At 48.7% G+C, this 25319-nt stretch overlaps 2 protein-coding genes across 3 annotated transcripts in view; both read left to right on the forward strand.

The window, feature by feature from the left end:
- Positions 1-1287: 1287 nt before the first annotated feature.
- NLE1 (notchless homolog 1) lies at positions 1288-9193 on the forward strand. 2 transcript variants are annotated; one of them, XM_054847159.1, is made up of 13 exons: positions 1288-1335; positions 1698-1841; positions 1923-2140; positions 2233-2312; positions 2610-2686; positions 4056-4153; positions 5606-5798; positions 6251-6386; positions 6775-6821; positions 6975-7177; positions 8116-8275; positions 8371-8441; positions 8935-9193. In XM_054847159.1, the coding sequence occupies exons 1-13, from the start codon at positions 1327-1329 to the stop codon at positions 8945-8947; spliced, it is 1449 nt and encodes a 482-aa protein (XP_054703134.1). In that variant the 5' UTR covers positions 1288-1326; the 3' UTR covers positions 8948-9193. The 2 variants fall into 2 exon arrangements, with proteins under 2 accessions (XP_054703134.1, XP_054703135.1); XM_054847160.1 differs by lacking the exon at positions 4056-4153 and having other exon boundaries at positions 1923-2312.
- A 6459-nt stretch (positions 9194-15652) lies between these two features.
- Positions 15653-25319, forward strand: part of ULK2 (unc-51 like autophagy activating kinase 2) — a 41218-nt gene continuing 31551 nt past the window's right edge. The window contains exons 1-3 of the mRNA XM_054847142.1: positions 15653-16395; positions 17700-17792; positions 19063-19104. Of these exons, the coding sequence (XP_054703117.1) occupies positions 16303-16395; positions 17700-17792; positions 19063-19104 (228 nt within the window). The 5' untranslated portion in view covers positions 15653-16302. The remainder of the gene's footprint in view (positions 16396-17699; positions 17793-19062; positions 19105-25319) is intronic.

A 25319-nucleotide genomic window follows, 5' to 3' on the forward strand; every position in this document is an offset into this window, starting at 1 on the left:
GTGTCAATTTTCTGTTTTGATGGGATTCAACTTTACATGGTTTGTTTGGTTTTTTTAAACAATATGAGTCTTAGGGGTTTATAAAAGAAACAACCCCCTGACCAGTTTCTCTTCGGTACATTTGCGCATACTTCTTAATCTTTTAATGGGCAATGTTAATGGCAGTGTGGTGAAATAAGAATAATTTCTGTCTAAACACTAAATAAGGAGTTTGGGCTATGAAATGGGAGGAAGGGGCAGGACTTGGTCCTGTAGCACGTTCAGAACTACATCCACACACTTGAATCCTCTTCGGTGCAGGAGAGGTAAACCCGTTCTGCGTGCAGCACTTACTCATTTTTCCACCTTGGCAGGATCCAAACCAACCAGCTGAGCATGTTTCAGGATTACAGGCCATGGGTTTGGGCACAAACGGTGCTCAGAGCTGTGTTTCTTTGGCTGCTGCAGTGCCCGGAGGCGGATGTCGCTCAGCAGCAAACACCTCTAGTGCTGCAGCTCCTGGAGACTGATAAGACAAAAAAAAAAAAAAAGTATATTAAAAAAAATCCCTGCCAAGGTTCCACCTCGTTCCCAGGGCCTCTCCCTGCCCTTCCAGGGAACAGCAGTGTGCTGGGGCTGCTGCGGACCAGCTGGGCGCCTGTGCGGGGCAACTTCTCAGTGCTGCTTTGCTTGAACAGTGGCTAACGGGGAAAGCAAGGCTTGGTTGTTGGTTTGGACCCACCCGCCTGTTTTTCCTCTCTCCCTAAGTGGTTCTTAGATTTGATGGAGTGTTGATCTTGGGTTACGGATGTCTGATGCTCGGTGTGGTTGTTACTGGTTTGTGCTGGACAGGATCAGGGACATTGAATTTCTCATGGGATACAGGTTTGCATGGCAGATTTGAGGCTCTGTCAATGCAGGATCTTCCTCTCTTCCTTCCTGCCTCGAGGCAGGTTTATCTGGTGAATAATAAACACGAGCCAGCATTTATCTGGTGAATAAACCACGTTTGATTGCAGCCCCAGCCCTTCTCTCCTTTACTCCGAAGGGTTTGCACACACAAACTGGGCAGGCTGCGGCAGTGGATTCGTTAGTTACTGGAATGGGGTATTGGGGATATTTTTTCCTGGTGTTTTGCTGCTTTTTACTTTAGAAATGCAATAAAAGGCACCTTTGTGGTCACCACGGAAAACGCCTCGGGGCGGGACGCTCCCACCGCGGCCGCGAACCGGTGGCGCCCTGGTGTGGCGCTGTTCCCCCCGCCGGCCGCCAGGGGGCAGCAGCGCGGCGCCCAGCGCCTCCCGCCGCGGCGGAGCCGCTTCCGGCGCACGTGGGCCGCGCAGGCACATGGCCGCGGTGAGCGGGGCTGGGGCCGCGGGGGATGGAGGGGAGCAGGGCCGGGCCGGCGGGTGGATACTCGAGGGGTGTGGGTGTTGGGGCGCTCCGGGGCCTCCTGACCAACACCTCCCCCACCCCGGGGTTCCCCTGTGGGGCTCCTCCTTTCCCCGTCCCGCGTGGGGTTCCGGTCGGGTGTTTCGCCGTCTCCACGGCGCTCACGCCGGGTTTCCGTGTAGCGGCTCCTTCTCGCCCACGCGGGTATCGTGGCCTGGGCTGGGACGCTGTGGGGCTATTCCTTCTTCCCATGGTGGGGGTCTCTGGGCCCGCGGTGCTGTGGGCCCCCCCGGTGGGGTCCGCGCCCTGAGCTCGCTGTCCCGCAGGGCATGTCGCCGGACGAGGACGTGCAGCGGCTCCTGATCCAGTTCCGGGACGAGACGGGGGAGTCCCTGGGCTCCCCCTTCGACGTCCCGGTCACCATCACCCCGGACAAGCTGCAGCTGGTCTGCAACGCCCTCCTACAGAAGGTGAGAACCACCCCCCCCCGGCACCCCCCGAGCCCAACCCGGGGCAGCCCCTCGCTACGGCTCCTGCCCTTCCTCCCCCAGGATGAGCCGGTGCCTCTGGCCTTCTTCGTCCATGATGCCGAGATTGTGGTGTCGCTGGAGAAGACCCTGGCGGGGCAGAGCGTGGAGACGGAGAAGGTCCTGGACATCATCTACCAGCCGCAGGCGGTGTTCAGGGTGCGGGCGGTGACCCGCTGCACCAGCTCCCTGGAGGGGCACACCGAGGCCGTCATCTCCGTGGCCTTCAGCCCCACGGGAAAGTACGAGGGTCTAGCAGCGGGTGGAGGGCTCAGCAGCGGCCGCTGTCCCCCCTGGGGCACCATGCTGAGCCAGGCTCTTTTTCCTCTCCCAGGTACCTGGCGAGCGGCTCTGGAGACACCACCGTCCGCTTCTGGGACCTCAGCACGGAGACGCCACAGTTCACGGCCAAAGGTGGGTGCAGGGGTATCCCAGGAGGGCACCTCCCAACCCCCCTCCCTCAGGGACGCCCTGCCTGCTCGGAGGGACAGAGCAGGGCCTGGGTGCTGCCTGAGCTGTGTAGGCTGGGACCATGGCTCGGGGAGGGAGTAGCTGTCTTTCACTAGCAAAGCGGAGGAAGAGGATCTGGCCAGGAGGAACATGGAGGGTTTCCCCCCACCTCTAGTCCTGCTTGGGGGCGGCTGCACGCTGGGACGCGGGGACATACAGACACAGCCATCTGCTCACGCCCACTCGTGCTCTCTCTGCCAGGTCACCGGCACTGGGTGCTCAGCATCGCCTGGTCGCCCGACGGCAAGAAGCTGGCCTCGGGCTGCAAGAACAGCCAGGTACGCGTTGGCTCCCCTCTCCGTCGGTGCGGGGCCAGGTGCCCTGACAGCCACACCGGTGGGGTCTGCAGCCGCCTGCAGCCCCATTTTGGACTGAAATGAAACCTAGTAAAGGGGCTTGGGGGGATTAGGGGCAAAAAGTTGTTTTCTCTGGCAGCTGGGGCATCGGGGGGTATCCAGTTGTTCTGGGCAGGATTCCTGTTCCTCAGAGGAGCTTTGCGTGTGGATGCATCACGGTAGTTGCGAGTAGCGTCTCTGAACTCTGCCGGGCAGTGCTCTGGCTTTGTCACCTTTGCAGAAGTCTCACCGCTGAGCCCTGCTGTCTTGTAGCAGACGCTTTTCCCTCCGCACAGGAAAGAGTCCAGGCCTTGGACGTGGTCCTTGGCAGACTGCTCCATCACGAGGGAGGTGTCTGGAGCAAGAAAAGGGTATCGCCTGGCCAAGCCAGGGTTGCTGTTTGCATGACCCAGACGTGCAGCGGCAGCCTGTTTCGCAGCGCTCCCACTCGGACACAGCCAAATTCCCTCTTACAGGAATGCGAAAGGGGCCCTGCCCCGGCTGCAGGGCAAAATGTATGCGCTTAGGGTGCACGCAGAAATGCCTGGGGAAGTGGGAGCACTCATGGGCAATTAAAAGCGAGTCAGTAATTTGCTGAGCTGCAGAGGGGCAGTTGCTTGCACTGACCTTCGTACGGTCTGGGAGCAATGAGAGCGGCCACGGAGCTGCCGAGCACTGCTGCCCTGCGCTCAGTTTCTGAGTGGCCGTTCGGTTGGGCTGCTTTGGTACCAGCCCCAAGGAAACAGGCCAGGGTGGCTCTGCCTTGGTTTGGTGCATTCTGGCTTTAATCTAACCCAGGGAGCTGCTTGTCCTCCGTTTCCCTTTTTCTCCCAGGTTTTTAAGTAGGAGATGACTAATGCCTTGGCTCTTTGGATGAACATTTATGTAGAGAGAGAAAAAACAAGAGAAAACCAGCATGTGTCCCACCCACAGAATCCGATAATAAGTAGCATTTAGCACGCTCTGGCTTTCATCATGCTCTGCAAACATTCACTAACGCTGGCACAAGGTGTCAAAGGCTCAGGCTGGCTTTTTGGGGACTGGGATGGGTTTTGAATTGAGGCAGATATTTTTGTAGCAGCAGCGTTTTAGGCCGAGAGGAGGGTGATCGGGTCTCATGCTTTGAGATGTCAGCTGATTGCTGCAGGGATCTACAAAGGCATCCAAGCCCTCCCGCCCCCCTCCCTTTCTCCTCCCTGCTTCTGCCAATGTAAATGCGACGCCAAGGACACCTAAATGAAGCCCAAACATCCCTGGGATTCACATGATGCGTGTGGCCTGACGCGACCCTCTTGCTTCCTCTCTTGGACAGATATTTCTCTGGGATCCAGCCACTGGCAATCAGATCGGCCGGGTGCTCTCTGGCCACTCCAAATGGATCACGTGTCTGTGCTGGGAACCGCTCCACATGTAAGCGAAGGGCCAGCCCGGCCCTTCCCCTTAACTTGTATGGAAAAGAGCAGCCTGACCCGAAGGGCGCTGCTCCTGTTTGCTTTTCTCCGGTACGGTGCGCAGAAGGGATGCGTGCGGGGGAGCAGCCCCCAAGGTGGGCCAGGAAAAATGCATCTAGCGTGGAGGCAGAAGTCCCAGCCATTGCTCACAGCCCCCCAAGGGTGCTGGGGAAGTCACTGCGAGGCTGTGCCTCTTTCCCCCTCTATAAGAGATACAGCCTGCAGAAAACACTTAATGTTTTCATGGTGCTGGACAAACATTTGACACGCTCCTCCCCAGCATGCTGAGCTGGGAGCGGGAAAGCCTGCCTGCATGGTGCCCAAGCTCAGGCTCTGCAGAGCATTCCCTTTCTGCTCTCCTGCATCCCGGTTGCCTCTGTCATCTGGTTTATTTATCATGAGGACTGTGCAATCCCCTTATCCCTTCGATCAGCTAAAGCTCTGTCTGAGAAAGATGGGTGGAGAGGGACAGTTGTGGCTAATAATCTGAGACATGACAGAAATAAATAAATAAAAAGAAAGAAACAGGGCCCTTTCAGAGCAGAGCCCTGCAAATTGAATTTGCCAGTAGGAAACTCCAGCTATTTGCAAACAATTAACTGGATTAGCAAAAACTGATTATAAAGGAGGATGAGGAAATGGGGAGGAGGGGGATGACCCTGCCAGAGCTCTACTTCTCCGTCTCCAGCCAGCTGCGCTCCCCGCTCGGATCCTGTGCAAAAGGAGGGGCCATGCTTTTCCTCACTGCTTATGCCACGGGCTGCTTTTTTTGATACTAAAATAGTGTTGAGTGGTAAAGACAACGTGCAAAGGACAGAGGGCTGTGGCTCCTCTGTCCTTGCTGGGTTGTGGCCAGCTGTTTCCAGACGTGTTAAATTTGCCCCCATGAGCCATGTGGCTGGACATTGCTGCTTTCAGCCCTGCCAGCGCAGTGGCTCTCTGTCCGCAGGCCGGCACGTTTTCTGCTGGAGGCGAAGCATGGCATAGGCAGAGCGTTCAACGCGTTCCCATTGCTGCCCAGCTGTGCCGCAATGCGTAAGGCAGACTGATCCCCCTGCCCAGGGCTCTCCCCAGCCAGTGCCCGAGGAAGCTGCCAGTTTGTGGTCCCCTCGTTAGCCAGCGGGTTAAAGCTGCTTCCTGTGAAAACAAGGTCATTGCCAAGCGCTCAGGTGCCAGGTTTACCCTGGATTGGATGTCGGTTTGGAGGGAAGCATCTGTCTGCCTCTCCCCTGCCTTGTGGGATCTTGTTGTCTGTAGGTCAGTGCTCTGCCTCTCTCTGATCTTAAGCCAAAAGAGAAAGTTGTCTTCTATTGACTTCTGGGCCCTTGAATCTTCTGGGGCTGATGGGGGAAGAGCTTGGCGGAGGAGCTGCGTGCACTGCGCAAACGGATTTGATCTTCTTTTTGCCCAGAAACCCGGAGTGCCGCTACCTGGCAAGTGCCTCCAAGGATGGCAGCATCCGCATCTGGGACACACTGATGGGCAAGTGTGACAAAATCCTCACGAGCCACACGCAGTCGGTAACGTGCGTGAAGTGGGGAGGCGATGGCTTGCTCTACTCCTCCTCCCAGGACAGGACCATCAAAGTCTGGAGGAGCCAGGACGTAAGTGAGGCAGGAACTGGTGAAGGGGGCTAGACACGCTGTGTTGTAGCTTTGTCTGCTCTTCCTGGCACAGATTTTGCCCTGGAAAATGGAGGTGCTGGGTGGGTGCTGTATCCTCTTGACCTGTCAGAGCCTGTTGCTTAGCACTGTTTGGAAGGGGTAGATGCGCAATGTTTTCATCTCTAAAAGCATAAAATGGGCTAAAAGCTGGAAACATCCCTGGAGCGACCTGTCCTGGTGGGCTCCTTGCAAGGTCCTGTGGGAAACTGGTCCCTGAAGCTCAACAGTGTCGTTTCTTCCCTGCCAAGCCTGGCTGGGGTCCTGCCTGCTGCTTGGGCAGGGGGGTTTGGAAACTTTAGGGTTGCTCCCTGCAGCGTGATGGGTCTGGTGGGTCCTGCTCAGTCTGGCTCTGTCCTGCCCATCCCTCTCTAAGCAGGTGGTTCTGTTTCCAGGGGGTCCTCTGCCGCACCTTACAGGGCCACGCTCACTGGGTGAACACCATGGCTCTTAGCACCGACTACGTTCTCCGCACCGGTGCCTTCGAACCTGCTGAAGCCACCATCAACCCACAGGACGTGAGCGGCTCCTGTAAGTGCAGCACTCGTGTTGTAGGCTGGGGGAGGTGGTGGGGAGGATAGTGAGGAGACCTGATGTCTCCTCTTAATGCTGCCATGAGCCAAAGCCATCTTGAGAGTTGGGAGCAGGTCCTGTACCGGTGTCGGTCATGCTGGCAGCCATGATCTTCCTTGCCCATGTGCACGGTTGAGCAGTCTGGAGGATGGGCAGGCCACTCTGTTTTCAAGGGCTTTTGCTCCCAGTATTGCCCTTGGCAAAGAGGAAGTGGGCGAGCAGTCACAAATGTGTCTGCTTGGCCCAGAAAGCCAGGATTGGAATTGGCATCACAGAGTTAGAATGTTTCCTTTCACCTAAGGACTTCAAATCTCTCTTTCTTCCCCTTTGCCTTTCCCTCTTTCAGTGGCAGAGCTGAAGGACAAGGCACAGCAGAGGTATGACCAAGTCAGGGTAAGTCCCTTTTGTCCCTACTGTCGTTTTTAACCCTATTACTGGTGGAAGCAGAAAACATGCACAGTTGGCTGGTGACCCCAATGCTGGTGTGTTTCTGAGGTCTCCACACCGGGCTTGTACAAGACTTGGACTCTTTCATCCCTTTCTCAGGGCCAGGAACCAGAAAGGCTCGTCTCGGGGTCAGATGATTTCACACTGTTTCTTTGGAGACCAGCAGAAGACAAGAAGCCACTGGAGAGAATGACGGGCCACCAGGCATTGATTAACCAAGTCCTGTTCTCGCCAGACACCCGGATAATAGCTAGTGCTTCCTTTGACAAGTCCATAAAGCTCTGGGATGGTAGGACAGGAAAGTGAGTTGGTTTGTTCTGTTACAGAGGTGGTGCTCGTATGAGGTCTGCGCGTAACAGAGGTTACGCAGAGATGGGCCCCAACATTGATGCCAGCAACTCTCTGGTGTGTTCAGTGTCTCTGTAGCCTGAACTCATGCAAAGTAATTCTGCCTCTGTCTTTCTCTGCCCTTGGGAAGTCCCTTGTCCGCTCCTCTTGTGTTGCAGGGTCTGTGCTCGGCTGGGTGCGTGTTGCCTAGCCCCGGCACTGCCTGGCACCCGTGCGGCACATGCTGTCTGCTGCAGGGTTGGTTCTCCGGGGCAGGCACGCCTGCAGTGGGATGGGATGTTCCACTCGGCTGCCCTCCTGAAGATGTGTGTTGCACACTGTAGACTGACCCAGTTTAAACAGTTCCTGTGCCAGAGAACAGCTTGTTCTGGACAATGCAAATTCTCTTAGTTACAAATGGTGCTGGTGGTGGTTGGATGCTCCTGTAGTCCAGCTGTTAACCTTCTGCTAGAGTGTTGGTGAGCTCGCTGAGGCAGCAGTCCTTCCCTTGTTTTGCCATTGTACTGATGAGCTTAGGTTTCATGTCAGTAATTTTAACGATCCTTCTAAATCCAGGCTGCTCAGCCAGAGAGAAGGAGGACGCATCTGTATGGTGAGGCTGTAGTGTTGCCTGTTGGATACAGGTTTCTTGGCAGAGGAGTTGAGATGAAGAGCTGTCCTCTAGAAGGCTCTGAGCCCATCTGGGGGGGTTTTTAGACAGACTGAACCACCTGTGGACTCTGTATAGTAATTGACTGTGGTGTGTGCTGGCGTGGGGTTTGCTGGGCATCCTGTGACCATGCTTGCTTGCTCACAGCTGGAGAAAAAACACGAAGGCTGGACAAGGGCAGGTTTGGAACAAACCCAGCTGCTTGCTCCTCTTAACAGCTTCTTAGTGCCTCCTCCGCACCAGGTACCTGACGTCGCTGAGAGGGCACGTCTCGGCTGTGTATCAGATCGCCTGGTCAGCCGACAGCCGCTTGCTGGTGAGCGGGAGCAGCGACAGCACGCTGAAGGTCTGGGATGCCAAGACAAAGAAACTGGCCATTGATCTTCCTGGCCATGCAGATGAGGTGAAGTGTCTGGTCGAGCTAAGGTGTTTGAGAGAGGCAGGAATGACTCCTCCTCCCGTGACAGCAGAAATAACTGGGTCTTTCCCTAATACTAGGTGTATGCAACGGATTGGAGCCCGGATGGACAGAGGGTAGCCAGTGGAGGGAAGGACAAGTGTTTGCGGATGTAAGTAACCTGTTGTCTGTCCATGTAGGTTGTCACAGCCACTGCGGGTGTCCTTCAGAGCTGCAGCCTCCTTGCAGAAGCCTGCGTGATTAGGGCATGATCTCTCCTTGCAGAGAGCACAGCGCTGGGCCAAATTCCAGCCTGGAAACCTGACATCCCTCAGGGCAGGAACTGCTGCTGTCATCTGGGCGATGACTAGAAAGCAGAGTCCCTCCAACTGAGCAGTCAGTGGTGAAATGTGACTCGTGTTTTGACGCCTGGAGAGGGGAAGGAACAGTTGCACCAGTTGGTCAGACCCTTCCTTTCTCACCTTCCTCCGTCTCCCAGTTACGCAGACAGGCAAATTCCCGTGAGATGGTTGCCATTTGACTGTGGCTGATGAAGGAACCCAGTCCCCGGGCCCCTGCTGTGCTGCTGTCATATGGTACCTGCTGCGCCGTGCGGCAGCGCTGGTGTCGGACCACAGGGATGCAGCAGCTCTTTCTATTTGCAGATGGCGTCGATAGGAGCAGTGACACGAAGCTGCCGGTCCTGTCCTGAGCTGGCCTGCCTTCGGTGCAGTCTGCCTGGGAGATCTGCAAGGTGATGGACGACAGAAGCTGACCTGAGCATGGCTCCCTGTTCCTGTTGGCTGCTCTCCCTCGTGGACTCTTTCCTTATATTTATTTAAGGAAATTTTAATTCTAGTTCTTAAGAGCTGTGTTTTGCAGGATGATTTCCTCTGAACATTACAGGAGGGATATCTCATCTGCCTCCATCTCAACTGGCCTTTTATTGAAATTTCAGCCTTACAGTCGCCTGCCGCCTTGGAAGAAGGGGCAAGTGAAGGGTGGGGACGGCTCATGCCCTGTCTTGCTGTGTGAAGAATCCTGCAAAGAGGCTTTTAGTGGGACAGAAAGGGTTGTCCTTGTGTGACCTTCAGAGAGGGAGAGAGAAGGTAGAAAATCCAGCATGTCATTACGTGGCAGAATTGTGCTCAGCTCTATGCCTGGGACAAAGATCTGCTGAGAGTAAGGTCTTGGGACTTCTCGTTAATCCAGTAAGGTTTTGCCTTTCCACTCAGCCCGTTTCCCTGTGGGCTGTGCCGAGCGTTATCTGTTAGTGATCCTCCACATCCATGGCAGATAATTCATTCAGTCATCCATTCAGGGTGCAGCAGACATGGACTTCAAACGACTGCTAGAGCTGTGCTGAATTTTCAGGTCTCAGCGGCTCTTGGAAATGAGGGAATGAGGCATTTGTGGCAGGGAGCGCCCTTTTCCCATCCACTGCCGGCTGGGGGGGGGGGAGGAAGGAAGGGGTGGGGAAGGGGAAGAACAGAGCAGGCATTTGGGTGGTGTTTGTCCCTTGCCCTGGATACGTGCTGACAGCAGGGCTGGTACTGTCACAGTAAATGGCAAAACTTCCATTACACAGAGTTGGCTCCTTCTGGAATTTCTCAAGTGCATTTACTTGCCCAGTGGGTGAGAGGGATTCACGCTGTCATTTGTATGTTTCTGAGTTTGCTTATGAGCCTTTCTATAAGTCAATTCAGGCTTCCGATAATCATGAGGCTAATAGACCTGGATTTAGTGTTTATTTCCAGGATGCTTACGAAACAGTGAAAATCAAGATGTGATTATTAAGGAGTAGAAATTACATTGTCCGATTTAGTTGCAGCAAGTTAACGTGAAGGCCAAAACTTTCTCCATAGCCCTCATACTGCAGTTGCTACTCAGTGATTACTACAAATCAGAACAGGAGTTTGGGTCTCAGATGCTTCCTAGCCACAGAAGATGCATTTTAGGACTTTATTCCTGCTGGCAGGATTGCTTTGGAGAATGAAGAGGGGCTGGTGCAGTAATGGCCATTTGCTTGTCTGCAGGTGAGCAAAAGACTGGAATGAAGGGTTAAATCTTTAATATGACTGAGAACACAAATTGCGGTTCCTGTTGTTAGTATCTCTTTCTGCCAGCCGAGTCAGCAGGCTCTATCTTCATGGGATCTTTTGGGAAGAACTTGATATCCTGTACCTGCTCTTTCATTAATGTGCTTCCTCCAGCTGGTTCTGGCTGATGGTGAAGGCCACATTGCGTCCATCTGCATAAACAAAACCTTTCATATCTCACTAAGGTAAATGCTGTGGGACAGGGTGATTTAAAACTGAAGCTGATAATTCTGCGTCCCCGGACTGCTGTGCCCTTGGGAAGGAGAGGAGCACGTGTGCTGACGGATCTCTGGTAACAGCCAAGAAGCCTGCCTGTTTTCCAAGGTTTTTGGGCTGCCTGTGTCAAAGGAAACAATCCACCCTTGGGAGTTCAGTTTCGTGTCCCTGGGTTTGGCTTGCTGAAAGCCGCGGCTTCTGCAGCTCCTGGTAGTATGTGGCTTTTTCCGAGGGAAGAAGCATCGTTCTCTGCTTCAAAGTGCTGCACAGGGTCACTGTGCCCTCTTAATCCACGGTGTGTTTTGTGTTAGAAGCGTGGATGTATCGGAGCTGGGGGAAGCGATCCTGCCTGCGGGGACTGGCTCAGCCATGCGTGTGTGTACGTGTACCTAAAGACCACTTCCTTGTCCACTGATTTCCAAACCAAAGCAATCCCTGTGCCCTCAGGCCGTGCTCCTAACCTAGGCTAGCTCCTGCCATCTGTGATATTAGGCACCGAACAGAGCCTGATTAAACCCCACCTTCCTAATGCTGGAGCAGAAAGGTTTCTACAGCAAAGTGAGACCTCTTGAAAGAAAGGGCCTTGCAACTGAGTTTACACCAAAATAAGCTATCTCGGCCTTAATCTTTGACCTGATACCGGGTAGATTTTGAACCTCGTCATATGATGGGTTTGCACGTAGTCCAAATCGTATTTTCCTATCTAAGCAGCTGCTACTATTTTTATTGTTCATACCACACCAGCCTTCATGCATAATAAGTGCTGGAGCCGTTCCAGCTGTATTCCTAAGCAATCCCGTAACACTCCTCCCAGTTTTATTTGAATGCGGCATTTCCCGGGCCTCGTTCTGCAGTCTCCTGCCTGCTCTCGTGCGCTGGGGAAGAGCTGCTGCCCTTCGCTTCAGAGGTGGCTCCTTTTTGGCAGGAGGCAAAGCGAGCACGCGACCTCCCTCGCTCTGCTGGCAATGGTGATGTAAGCTTTAATTAGCTAATTTTTTAGAATTGCAGATGCAGATTTGGGTCGATGGTGTTATTGATGGGAAAGACATTACTTTTTGTTAAAGGGCAAATCTCAAAGGTAGGCTGGAGCTTTCTGATTGCTTTTCTGGGAACCGCATCGCTAACTGTACAAAAAAACCCTACTGAAACACCTGAACGTGTCCAGTGCTGTGTGATGGGAATATCAGTCCCTGCTCCCATGTTTCAATCCAGTTTCACCCGAGTTACTCGCTAAGCATGCCACACAGGTGTGTTTTTAACTGATAATGTAAGAATAATTTTAAGCATATCCAGGAACTGTTTGTCCCCCAGAGCCCTCTGACACTTTCTCCTTTAAAAGCTGTTACAGCTCAGCTGATGCCAGAATTAATTTTGTTACAAATCCCCAATGGGAGGACAGTGATGATGAGGACTGGGAAGTGTGGCAGCCCTCTGAGAAAGGTTTACCTGTCTCACAAATTTCTGGGTATGATGGAGGGAAGGAAGGAAGGAGAGAAGAAAATGGTAAGAACACCTAGAGTGAAGTAGATCGTTTGGGATAACGCTGAGATGAGCGGGACAGTGCCAGACTTCTGCTTTTGGGAGTAGATTTAGTTAAGTGGGGCCTTAACATCCTTCAGAAAATTGTCCTCAGGGCTGTGTGTTCTGCTTATCCACACAGGAGTAGCGTATGCGTTGTGCTCCCCGGGTCTGGGGTCCCTGGAGCCACACATTCATGTTCTGCTTGACTCAGCTGATCTCTTGATTATTTTCCCAGATCAGTAATTTAATTTCCATGTGCGTGTTTATAGCCTGGGGGAAGACAGAAGAAAAATTTTTTGATGAACAGGAAGAAAATCAGCATCTTCATTCATTGTTCTGCATGAATATTAGGAAAAGCAGTCATCTTTGTGCTTTGCTTTGGGTCAGCCTGGGCACTGTTCAGGTGATGTTTCTGCCTCAGAAAGGGCTGCGTTTTGGTGGCACGGCAGAAAAGGGCTTACTGTGAAGACCATTAGCGCTTTTGAGGATGAAAGGTGTTATGGAAACTCGGAACAGCGGTGTCTGTATTCTGGGGACCTGCAGCCAGATGAAACTGTACTTCCCTTGTGTACTCAAGCAACCTGGAACGTGTTAATTCCTTCCCAGATCTGTTGTGATCATGAGTCCTGGCTCACATCTGAGGGACTAACTTAGCTGAACCAATGTAGTGCAGCTGGGAGAGAACCACAAATCCATCTCCAGTGCTGCTGTTCTGCATTTTCTTCACTCTGACCCATGTAAATTGCTGGTCCTTGCTGAGCTGCAGGTCAGTGGTGGTTTCTGTCAGTAGGCTGCATCTCTTGCATGATGTTAAAGATAAATAAATTCAGCACACGGTACTCTGTGCTTTTGAAGGATTGCTGTGGTTGGTTAGAGATGGTACTGGTGCCCACTGCCCGGCCATGCGTTTTGAGCACGCTGAGTATTTTATTGTCCTGCCACGTGGCTTGTCAGAGCAGAGCGATGCATCCCTCCAAGTGCTGCAGGGCTGCTGCCGCCTGCCAGCACTAAATGGCAAATATCTCTGTATTCCTCGGGCGAGAGGAGCAGCACGAGCCCTGCAGGGTTACCATGCATCGCTCTCCCAACATCTCCAGTAATGAGGCTCCATTTCGGAAGGGCGGGTGAATTCAGTCCGTTGTGTCACCAACCTCTTTCAGCAAAAGCAAGTGAAGGTGCTGTTTGTAAAGAGGTTTATTGTAGTCCGCTGGTGCTGGAAATGTTGACACCTAGAAACGCTCCCAGAGGCTAATCACGGACCCAGCTCAAACGAGTGACCTGCATGCAAATCCCGCAGCCCTTCCTCGAGCGGTTTTTCAGACCTCAGCCCTTCAGATCCCGTTGGAATCCCAGTGCGACGGCAGCATGTTTAGTTATTCTGGTCAAACCTCCCTGCTGCTCCTCGCTGTTTTGTCCTTGCTGTGCTGAAACAAACCTGCTCGAGGGCTCCAGCCCTGTTATGGGGACAAAAGGACATCAGATGTGCTGGTGCTGAAGCAAAATGTGTCTCATTTTTGAAGTGTAATGCAGAATAGGTGGCTTAGAAATTCCTGAAGTGGCTTTCTCTGTTCGAAAGGCATCTTTCTGGATATGTTTGGGTTTTTTTAGCTTCCTGAAAATGAAGCCTGTGACATTGACTTTGGGGTGAGGATACACACTGATGCTGAGAGCATTAATACTGAATGTGAGAATCAGTTAATGGCAATAAACAGCTAATTCTCAGGGAAATTATTTTCTGAATCAGAATATTTAACACATTGAGACTTGTGGGCTTTTTCCTGGTTTTAACGGGGCACTGTGAATGCGTACTAGAAAGTGTTTGTGTTACTACCAACACCTTAATTTATGATTAACTTGGAATATTTTTACATCTCATTTATTTCTTCCACAGGGGTGTTCTGAGCTGCTGAAATTACTTGGTTAGTTTCGCTTTCTCTGGTTTGTTTGTTAGTTTAGTGTCATGAATGGATTTTGGATGGGGGCTTAGAACTTCAGAAAATTCAGTCTTGAGGGGGTTTAAAGCTCTCTGGTTCTCTTTTGCACAAAATAGATGTTTTAGGATTCTCCTGATGCCTCTATATAAATGTCTAGAGCTTACAACATCCTTTATAAAGCTGTTGATATTCCCTTAAGTATCTTTTGCTGAATTTTTTTTATCCAGGTTTGTTGTCTTTGGAGAACTCTTCAGCTATGGAGGTTTTTGACATGGCACACAGCTCCAGTAGTGCTTGGTCTTGAGTACCAGAAAGCGAAGGGAGATTAGCAAAGGATAGGGAGAGGACCGACTACGTAACTCTGCTCAGTCTCTATTTTGCTGTAGCAGCGCTGAAAGCGGAGGCTATAGTTTGTGAGGGAAGGTGCAGCACAGCCAAGTGGGGTTGGAGCTCTGCCCGTGCGTGATCCCGATGCTGTCTGTAACTTCAGCGGAGGGTTAATCCTGCTGCTGTGGTGTCAGAGTGCTGAGGGGTTTGGGGCAGATGGGGATGGCGGGGAGGCCTGAAACAGCTCCGGGATGCAGAGGTGGCATGATGGAGAACAAGGGCAGAGAGAAAAGGGAAAAGAGCAGTGAGGAACGGAAAGTGAAGGAGGGTAACTATGTAGGTCTGGAGGTGAAGGTCAGAGGCTCCATGTGACTGGTGTGTGGTGGCTGGCTGGGTTTTGGTGGTTTGTTTTTTTGGGGTTTTTTTGTTTGTACATGTTGCTGTAAATGGCCCCAGGCTGATCTAAAAGTGCTGGGGGGGGCAGAGGCTGTAAATTAAAGAGGTTGCTCTTCTAAAGAGAGCGAGCAACTTGAAGTATCTTCAGCTTATGGCATTTTGCATGCTTGTTCCTCCATTGCTTCTCCATTTATTTAACTTCCTTGTATTAGGTCTGACGTAGAGTCTTGCTTACTCATGGAGCAGGGACGGTGCTGAGGGTGTGTGACCCCGGAGGTGCTGGGTAAGCAGCATCGCCGTGGCTGATATCGAATACCTGCCTTCCTGCCTCAGGCTGCTGCGTGACTGGCCTGGGCCTTGCCCTGCCTCGCTCTGTGCTGAGGGCAGCTGGTCTGTGGGGTGCCTCCAGCCCTTCCTCTCCTGGTGGCCCCTCACCTTAGTCCTGGCTGACAGGTGGGCCCAAGGTGGCCAAGAAAACGGCTAAAGTGAAATACAGCAAGTGTGAAAAGTGATAGCCGGGCTTGGGGGGCTTAACTCGGGTTTGGAGACTCTGTCCCAGAGCTGAAGTGAGGACAGGGGGTGGCCCTGGGGGGTCCCGGAGGGGCTGTGAGGGGACCGACCCCAGGAGCCGTGGTAGGGTAGGGGTGTGCGGGGCCGGAGGGCGCCCGTGGCCGGAGGGGCTCGGCCGGGGCTGAGGGGCGGCGGGGCGGCTCCGAGGAGGAGCGGCGGGGCCCGGGGCAGGGCGCGCTCCCGAGGAGAATGGCGGCGAAGGGACCCCGCCTCGCGCTCCCGCCGGGTTAAACGGGGTGAGGCACTCTTTGGCCGCCGGCGGAAGCAGCCGAGCGCTGGGGCCTGCGCGATGCGGCCTATAAAATGCGGCGGGTGGCGCGGAGGTCTGGGCAGTCGGAGCCGGGGCTAGTGGGGTGTGAATCGCCGGGGAGGTGCTGGCGGAGCGGCGGGAGCCCCGGGAGGCGGTGGCGGCCTGAGAGACCCTCGTCTGCACCTTTACTTCTTACTCCTCTCTCGCGAGGGGTGCGGCAGCGACAGCGACAGCCACCCCCGGAGCCGCGGGCCGCGCTTCCCCCCGCCCTCCTGGATGATCTGGGGCTCGGTCCCTGAGGGGGGCCGCGGCGCCGGCAGCCCCTACTGTGGCGGAGCCATGGGGGCGGGCAGCGGCAGGGCGCGGAGCCCCCTTCCACTCTGAGAAAGGCCCCTAGTCCCGGCGCCGATGCCGCGCTGTTCCCTCACACCCGGCCCCTGAGATCCTTCCCCTCCCCTCCTTCCCCGCCTTGCCCTCCCCATGCCAGACGGAGCCCCTCGCCTCGGAGACGCCCTGCAGCAGCCCCGCCGGCCCGGGGGTCTGCGGCTGCCCCCGCGGTATGAGAGGAGTTGCCCCCGCCGCCGGGGGCAGCCAGGAGAGGGGCAGGTTCCCACCCCGCCGCCGGCTGCCGTGAGGCGGCTGTAGCTGCCTCGGCTGGAGGAAGAGCCCCTTTGTTTTCCCTCCCTCCTTCCTTCCCTGGGCTTCATGCCCCCTTGAGGGATGATGGAGGTGGTGGGGGACTTTGAGTACAGCAAGAAGGACCTGATAGGACACGGAGCCTTTGCTGTGGTCTTCAAAGGTCGCCACCGCAAGGTAAACAGCGATGGGCTTCGCCCGCAGCCGGAGTGGGGCTGGTTACACAACCCCCGCCCGGCCCGGCCCGGCCTGGGCTGGCGGGGGCCGGGGTCTCTCCGCGGGGCTACAGCCGTCAGGAGCCCCTGCCGGTGGGTGACAGCGGGGGGCGGTGTGTCCTTTGGGGAATTTTGTCGTGATTTGAGTGTTTGGGGGAGAAAAAAAGAAAGGTGCGGGGTGGGCTGAGGTACCGGAGCGGCGGGGCCCGGGGCTGGGCCTGCGCCCGGGGCAGCCCCGGCGGCCGGCCTGCTGCTGCTGCAGCCCGCGGCGGCCCCAGAGCCGAGCAGCCGGCTCCCAGCCTCCATGCCCCCCCCCTTGTCCCCCCCCCCCCTTCCCTTAAAAAAGCCACAAACTATCTGTGTTCCCACCTCTCCTTTATGCTGTTTGGTAGCTCCCTAACATAACGGCTAGTGGAGAGTTGCAGCTGTATGGGAGGCTGAGCCCTTTGTTTGTCAGGAGGGTCATGTTTATCTCGCTGTTTAACGAGGGATCTAATGGCAAATTGTCTCCTTAGGGATTGGCTGAAGATTTCTTAAATTCAGAGGTGTCTGGTTTCCTGGCGTGGCTTGCTAATCACCCCGGATATTCATAGTTACATTATGGTTTCTTGATGCTGTGAGAGTTTATTCTGGTGTTGGTGTCAAAAGTGCTCTGCTTTCCAGAAAACAACTCTTCAGATTTATCATCTTGCAGCATTAGGGCAGTACTCACAACTTGGAGAGGCACAGTGCAGTGATTTTTGGATTTAACAAAAAAAAAAAAGGAAGAAAGGAAAACTATAAAGGTTAATAGAGATGCTTCCACCTTACAAATAAATAGGCAATTTATTTTTAGATAATACATAAATAGAAAATATATAAGCTTACTTAAAAAACCAGATGTTTTCTTGTGCAATATTCAGCTGTACAGCATAAGAAGGCTGAAAATGGGAAGTCCTTGAAGGAGAGTAAAAGTAACTTGATCATTGAGAGAGGACTAAAAAGCAGATATGTAGTGCCACTACCAAAAAATAAACGGGATATGATTACTTTTTTTTTAATGCTTTTGAATCCATGAAAGTGCGGTGTAGCTGCAGCTGGATTTTAATAGCTGTCTGAGCTATTGTGGAATGAAATAGTTCTTGATGGTGTCATGTGATGTAGTAATCACTGGTGGGTAGAGTAGGGGTGATCTTGCAACTTTTTCTCCAGCGCTTTACAAGCTAGTTTTTAGTGGATAGAGTTAAAAAAATATAAAACTGACAATACTTTTTTGTTTGTTTCCAGAAAACTGATTGGGAAGTAGCCATAAAGAGTATTAACAAAAAGAACTTGTCAAAGTCACAAATCCTACTTGGAAAAGAAATAAAAATCTTAAAGGTATGTTGATTTCCAGTGATTTTTAAAGCTGCTTTACTTGAAAAGGAAAAGAGACTCTTGACCTAGTTCATTTCGGGTTATGGGTAGTATCACAGTAATTGCTATTCTACCTTTTGTTTCTTTGTTAGTTCCAGGAGAAACCCAGAACTAAAAAGACCAAGAAAAAAAAAATAAAAGGAAAGAAATACTTTTTTAAGGTCTAGAAATGGTCTCAGAACTGGTTACGGGCATGCTTTTGTTAAAAGTTAAATTGGAAAATTGTTGTAGAACCAGTCTCTGTGCTTTGCTTATTGCACATGTAGAAAACTTTGTCCTTCTGGATGGGTAATGGGGCACCTTTCCCAAGCAATGCGTACAACAAAAGTCATAGCTGAGGGTAAAACATCAGTCGTTGATCTTTCTTCATCTTCTTTGCTCAAAGATGCCTTGAAAGCTAAAATCAGCATGCGGAATTTGATTCCTGAAGCGGTCTTCCCACTTCTGAGTTGTGTTAATTGACTTAAAATGTGTAGTGTGACTCTAATGAAGGAAATAAAACAGAGCATCATTTAGTTTTTCAATGCTATTTTATGGAAATGTCTCCTTGGATAGTGTCTCAGCATTCTCCGCTCTCTGAACTTCACCACATCTCATTTTACATAGCTTTGCAGTAATAATTTGTGCTGCTTTCGCTCCATGTTTCCAAGCTTCTTGAGATACATCGCTATTTTATATACTAATATATACATATTCTAGTATATTTATTAGATACCATAAATTGCGGTGTTTGGTATATTAGTGTGCTGCAAATGCTTAGCAAAGCCAGATGCTTTTTTGAGCAGTTACAAATAATCGCATGAGCTGTCCTCTTGAGTTTTATTTGGTGGTGTTTGGCTTGATTTCCATTTTATTGTAAAATGGTAAGGTTGGCTTGAAAATAGTGTAGTTGGTTACTCTGCTAAGCAAGAAATTGTGTGAGACTGTAAAATTAAATTTAGCCAGTTTTCATTACTCATTAAAGAATCTTGTGCTGTAGTACTTTTTGTAGCAAGACATAGAAAATAAGTTCTGGAACCAAATGTTTTTATGAGCTCTAAAGATATTGCCTAATTTCCTATTCCTGTAAATATTGTCTAAATAGCTGGGATTTCCTCCAAATTCTGTCAGATGGTCTAAAAAAGATGTTACCTTTCTCTGTAAAATTTGGTTCTCTTTTAATTATCACCTGGCATATTACATTTAAAATAATAATAATAGGCTATTTCCATAATACAAATATTTTGTCTTACAGGAACTTCAGCATGAGAACATTGTAGCTCTCTATGATGTCCAGGTAAAATATATCTTGATGCCTTTTTCTTCATTAAATTTTATTTATGAAAATATAATATGTGTGTGTGTGTGTATATATATGTATATAAAACAATCAAGTAGAACATTTTGAATGGCCATATATTTTGTTGCTGTAATCAATTTGGTATTTAGAAAAAGAAATCCAGTTCCCCAGTAGTGGCAGGGGAGTTCTCTGATCTTCAACACACTGTGCACTTATTTTGTATCGATTCTTTTTAATAAGCAGCATGCAGAGTTGGGATAGAAAGCTGTGAGGAATATGGTTTACTTCCAGGCAGCAGGCGCAAGTGGCAGCCTGAGACCCTCTGCAAAGGCTGTTTGCGTAGTCTGGTCCTGTCTCCAGAGAAAAAGCATCAGCTGGCTGGGCTGGGAACTCTATCGGAGGCAGTAACTATTTTCCTGAATTAGCATTGTTTCATTGGCCCTATAATTTAGTTGGGAGGTGGGTGTTTGTGGATAACAACTGAATACACCTGAAGGAAAATGTACTAGTAGGAGTTGATCTGAATGGATGAAGCAATGGATGAAGCAAATGACATTAAGAAGTCAACCTAACTTAAAATACTCCGTTGTAGAAAAGGAGCAGCATCTCTGAGATCTCTGTAACAAAGAAATGTATTGTATAGCCTTGTGTCATGGTGAGGAAGAACTGAAGGAAATAGAAGACTGAGATCACAGATGTATATATTGCTGTTATCTGTGTTCAAAAGGATAGGATAAAGTATAAAAGTCAAGCAGACATTTGGATGTTTTCAACTAGGAGAAATAAGTATTAAATTGCTTCAAAGTGTCTTCCTTTTTTTTATTCCCAGGATTCAGCCTGATAAGGTGAAGGAGTTAGTTTTCTAGCCTATCTAGGGTAGTGTATTCTATTTAGTAGGAAGTATGTTTTTTGTATCCTAAGGCCTGTAGGTGTTGAGTAAAGCTAAATACGACATGATGTAGGTTATGCAGCCATTTGTTCTGCTTGAATAAGAACTATACATTTATCTCCTGGGCACAATTCTAATCTTAAATACAGAGTTACATTTATGAAAAAATTAAGAGCCACCCTTGGGGCATCACATAGTTAAAGCAATGCAAAATAGACATTTTGACATTCTTCAATATTTTCTGTCTCTACATGTTTGCATCCTAAAAGGTTTTCAGCTTATGTGTAGATGTGTATTTCTTTAGCAATAGAAATCTGTGTTCACATGATACATGCTAGGCAGGCTCGGGTTTTACGGTGTGTAGTACTATAGGACATGTACTAACTAATGTGGACTTTTGGTACAAAGCGATGGTGTTCATGTAGACTATGCATTAAAACTTCCTATTTGGATGTGTAGACTCTTTTTCTTCCTGGGTCTTGACTTCACAATTCTGCGTTTTGAATATTAGCTACTCTGAGAGGAAAAGTGTAGTCTCTTGTGCTTCTTGAAGAGACCAGGTTTTCCTGAGTATTGCTAAGTGGAAATAATCTCTCAGCGACCTATATTTAGTGTATCCAGACATCTTAAAAGAAACTGGAATTGTTGATTGAGGGCGTTGGTGTGTGAGTAAGCAGCTGAATTTCAGATTTATCATTTACAGTTGTTTATATGTAAAGATTACTTACTAAGCTTTGCAGCTCCAACCTGAGGGGAGTTGACTATGTATTTTGATGATTTAACATTGTGTATCTTCTAAGCCTTGGAGAGGCTCTTGCTTCTTTTGATTTATGCACAGAACATCCACAAGGGAAGAGAGGACAAAACCATACACTTGTCTATGGTTTCTTTACCTAAAGGTTATTTAAAAACATAACTTCTGTGCTTTTCTACTCTGCCACAGGAAACGGTGCCCTTAGAGTGACAGGACTTCTTGAATGATCAGTCCTGTATTCCCCATGTGAGAAGGGGATGTTGTTGCTTGTCACTGACTACTGCATTTAAATAAAATGAACAGTTAAAGCAAAGAGAAGGGGAAACCTGTGTCTCATACCTTGGATATATTTCAAATGCATTCATGGCAAATATAAAGCTTGGCAGCATGATGCTACATCTATAGAAGAAATTGCTTTACAAAATATGCTCTAAAGAATGCGACACTTGCACAAATAAGCTTTTCCCTTTCTGCACAGGGCTATGTTTGTGAAATATTATACATCATTAACTTGTATCATTACATTAATTTATAACCCAGCAAGAACGAACACTATGCAAGGCATTCACATGTCTAGTAGGCTGTTACACCTACTAATTTTCTTCAGCATTTCATGTTCTAGCATGTACTGCCCTTTTTGTTTGCTGTAGTGTTGTGAACATAGTGGTATAGTACAGCAGATAAGACTGTAGGATTACAAGCAATTTTTAAGTTACAGAAGCTATTTTTTTTTTCTCAGTGCTGGAGCCAGTGGAGTCTGTGTCGCCGTAGGAAGTTCTCAGTGTGACTGGGAGTCTGTTTTATTTTTATAGTTCTGTTGGTCTGAAGTTTTTCTTAACCTTAGACAGTGAGAAATAAGAAAATGCTCATGTTTCAGATGCGCTGTTTGGCAGACCATTTAGCTGAACAATCCAAGAACTGATTGTACCAAGTTTTCAGATAGAAAAGATGGTGTGCAATCTAAGTGGCAAAACTAAGTGGAAAAAAAAGTGCAAATTAATTGCGATGAAGAATAAATATGTTTACATCTCATAATATTAAATGAAATTATTTGTACTTAATGGCAGTACTTTGAGATTAAAGTTGTATCCCTGCATAGCAATTTGGAATATGTCTTTTAAGTTTGAGAATGAAAGGGTAGTTAATATTTTACGTATTGCAGAAGGGTTCATTTAGAATTGTTTTCACAGGAGATAGATTATTTCTCTTTCATCTCTGTTCATTTATGATTGTGTTCACATTGCATGATCTGTGACCAGTGGCACAACTCGGTGTAGTAAAGATACATACACCATTAAGGTTTTGATTAGATCCAAGGAGAACTTGTGAGCCATTCTGCTGGTAGTATATGAATGTTTTAAAACCTTCTACATTGCTGTTGCTTCAGCTCCTATGAACACCGTTTTGATGTGTTACTTAGTACGTATTGGGTCCCCTGAGTTAAATTACTAGAAATGCCCGTTCAGCTGGAGACACACCTGAATGAATTGGTGTACCGTTAACGTTGTCTGTGCGTTGATCGGCATAAAAATCTTTTGTTCTGGTGCCAGCACTATAACTGCCCTTGATTTCTGTAAGGTGGTTACCTGCAACACTGGCAGATTTGATCTGCAGTTAAGCATTTTATGTAAGCAGAGCGTACTGTTGTTGTTCGTGCCATCTTGGAAGGCCAGGCATCTGCACACGCCAGGGTGTGGAGGCCAGCAGTTTTAAGACTGAACACATTTGTGGAGATACTTAACTATGAACTCTCCATCTGTGAGAGGCAAACATTTTGCAGTAGTAGGGCTCTGAAAAATAAGTGTATGCAGCTCAAATCTACGTGTGAAATTAATTTTTCTTTAAGTGAAATGCTTTAAAAAACCCTGAGAATATAATAGATGGAGAGCAAGATATAACCTGCTGAGACATTTATTTACTTATCTTCTTGGTCAAGAGATTGGTATTCTTTCTTTGAGGAATAAAAAAACCTCTTGAATCTCTAAAATGGTATAAGAATGCAGGTCTTTTCCCGTGGTGGTGCTGTGGGATGTTACTCATCCTGCAAAAGAAGATCAGACAGTCTTGGATACCTTTAATTGGGGAAATTAAACCCACTGTTTCTCAAAAGCAAAAGGAGTCTAAAATAACCTCTAACTCACCAGCATAAAGTACATTGAGGTCCTTGGATAAAGTATTATACTGAAGTATGAAGGTATCAGTAAGTTATTTGGAATGTGCTATATTTAGGACATGAATTTACAGTTTTGTGCAGTTCATCATCCCAAGTGTGTGCTGAGTAGAACTAATCTCTTACACAGTGCCAGACAGTGCCTGTTTTAGCAAATAATTTAATTCAAAACCTCTTTAGAATGTCAGCCGTCAGAATGAAAGCCTGTAATGTATCTTGGAGATAGCATTTTAGAAGAATGAATTAATGTCTTCACTGTATGGAGTCTGAAGTTTTCTATTTGAACAGTAGTTTAGGGAGAACTAATTTCTAGCGTGTTATTGGAGAAACAGTATCAGAACAGAAATTGTTTCTTGTCTTAGCTTGTTGGTACATAGCAGACGAAATAACTGCAGCGGCTCCTGCTGTCCTTGAAAGCAGTGAAAGGTAGTGGGAATGAAGCCAGTGGTCCTTCTGGTACCTACACCTCAGCCTTTACTTATACACAAGTGCCCAGCAGTTCTTACTAGGCATGCTTATGAAGGAACCATGTTTATCTATACCTGTCGTTTTACCAGTGGGAATTAAATATTGCTGGTTGGTTTACCCAAGGACTCCAGTTGGTCTGGTAGTATTGCATATGTTTCTTGAGGCGTTTGCTTCAAGCATTCTGGTGTGTGCTCTTGATCTTGCTGTCTCACAGCTTTGATTGCCTCCATACTCTCATCATAGCTGTTTCTGAACTGTCATCTTTTGAATGAGAATGTCTCAATATCTTTATTTTTTTCCCTCAGCTCCTTGATTAAGGCCTTTGTGTTTGTCCATATCCATCCTCACTGTGTGTGGAAGTAGTCATGTGAAAACATGCCATCCAGAGTAGTTTTCAGATAAAAAGAGAAGTCCTGCCCTGTACAAATTGTAAAGGTTTTGAAATGTTGCCTGGCAGCTGGTGCTAACAGGAAGGTTGGTTACGACAATATTGGACTGCAAGGTGTGACGCCAGTGTAGATGTTGAAGGTTAGGAACAACCGGTTAGAATTTTTTTTGGCCCACAGAACCAAAGAGCTGGAGTTACTACATGCTCCTTAACTCACCTGCTTTGCCTAGATGCTATAATTTGTATTTCAAAACTGTTTCAGAAGATGTTCAAGTATGCGAGTGTGTTTAATGTTTGGTGTGCTGTGAACAGTTGTGCCTTTGTGTTGTGCAGCAGGCCAATCTCTTTCACTGCCTCCCATATATATTAGTTAAGTACAGCATTGAACGTTACAGAAAATGAGCGATACGGCTATTATGGTACATTTCTTCATGGCTGATTGCTCTTTCATGTGAATAATTGGCAACATGCATGCTATTTGAATCCTATAGGCACATGTCAACTGTCGTTTAGTCTGAGACTTAACATTTAGTCAGAACTAACAAACTGTTCAGTCCTTTAGACGTGATAGGAGCTGAGCACGTTAGAAGCTGCTGCTGTGGTGCACTTGCAAAGCAAACCAAGAGTATCTTTAATACATTGAGAAACAGCCTTAAAAAGATCTGGACTGATCCCTTTTCACTAAATCATTAGAACTTTTGCCAAATATATTTAATGCCTAAAAAAAAAGGAGTGTATTCCTGGCCAAAAAATTAAAGGAAACATAGCACAAATTAACATATCAGAAAATTAATCAGATAATAGCAATGCACAAGCTGTCGGGTTCACTCTTATGCTCTTAGGACTCTGATCATAAACTGCAGCTAAACAGAATCTACAAACTTGGAGCAAAAATATAGTAACTATTTGTTTGCCACAGTTTCTGCTTTGGCAGCTCACTAAAAGCTCCTTGCAGACTTTCAGCTTGTTCTAGAGGACTTCCTAACTAAAAAGAAATTAGGGTATGTTTCTGCCAATACGTTAGAGTTCTAGCAACAGCTGTCGTGAAGTAACCATGGATGTTTTGACTTCTTTTTCAATTAATGTCTTTTAAATGGAACTACTATGCTGAGCCTGTGATTTGGGTTGGAACTTCACATCCCCTGAGAAAACTGGGGATTAAAACGCATGTTTTGGCAGATAGGTTGCATCTTAATCTCTTTCTAGTAGGTTTATCTGTTAGCTTTCAGAATTGTAAAATGTTTTCCTATTAACCTTTGCTGTCTTTAACTTGCAAGTAAACCCTAGATTCAGAATAAGAAGGAGCAAAAGTAGGTTGTTGGGGTTTTCTTGTTTTGTTTTCAAAAAAAACTTTAGGCAACAAAGCAAGGCATGCTGGGAAAAACTGTTCCCTAATTGTTGCAACACGCCGTACATCTGTTTTGCTTGATTATTTTTCTAGGTAGAAGTGTAGGCCAGAACAACTCCAGCTGCAGTAATTTTATGATCTGTATCTCAATGTAAATTTTTGAAAGCTTTGTTATCTCTTTCAGGAAGCAGTTTA

This window comes from Grus americana, chromosome 19 (genome assembly GCF_028858705.1).
Source record: "Grus americana isolate bGruAme1 chromosome 19, bGruAme1.mat, whole genome shotgun sequence".
Taxonomy (NCBI): domain Eukaryota; kingdom Metazoa; phylum Chordata; class Aves; order Gruiformes; family Gruidae; genus Grus; species Grus americana.

Excerpts from the sequence above, each read along its gene's own strand:
- NLE1 (XM_054847159.1), top strand. Across the intron at positions 4,154-5,605 it reads TGCTGGGAACCGCTCCACAT|AAACCCGGAGTGCCGCTACC; the intron begins GTAAGCGAAGGG and ends CTTTTTGCCCAG. Across the intron at positions 5,799-6,250 it reads AAGTCTGGAGGAGCCAGGAC|GGGGTCCTCTGCCGCACCTT; the intron begins GTAAGTGAGGCA and ends TTCTGTTTCCAG.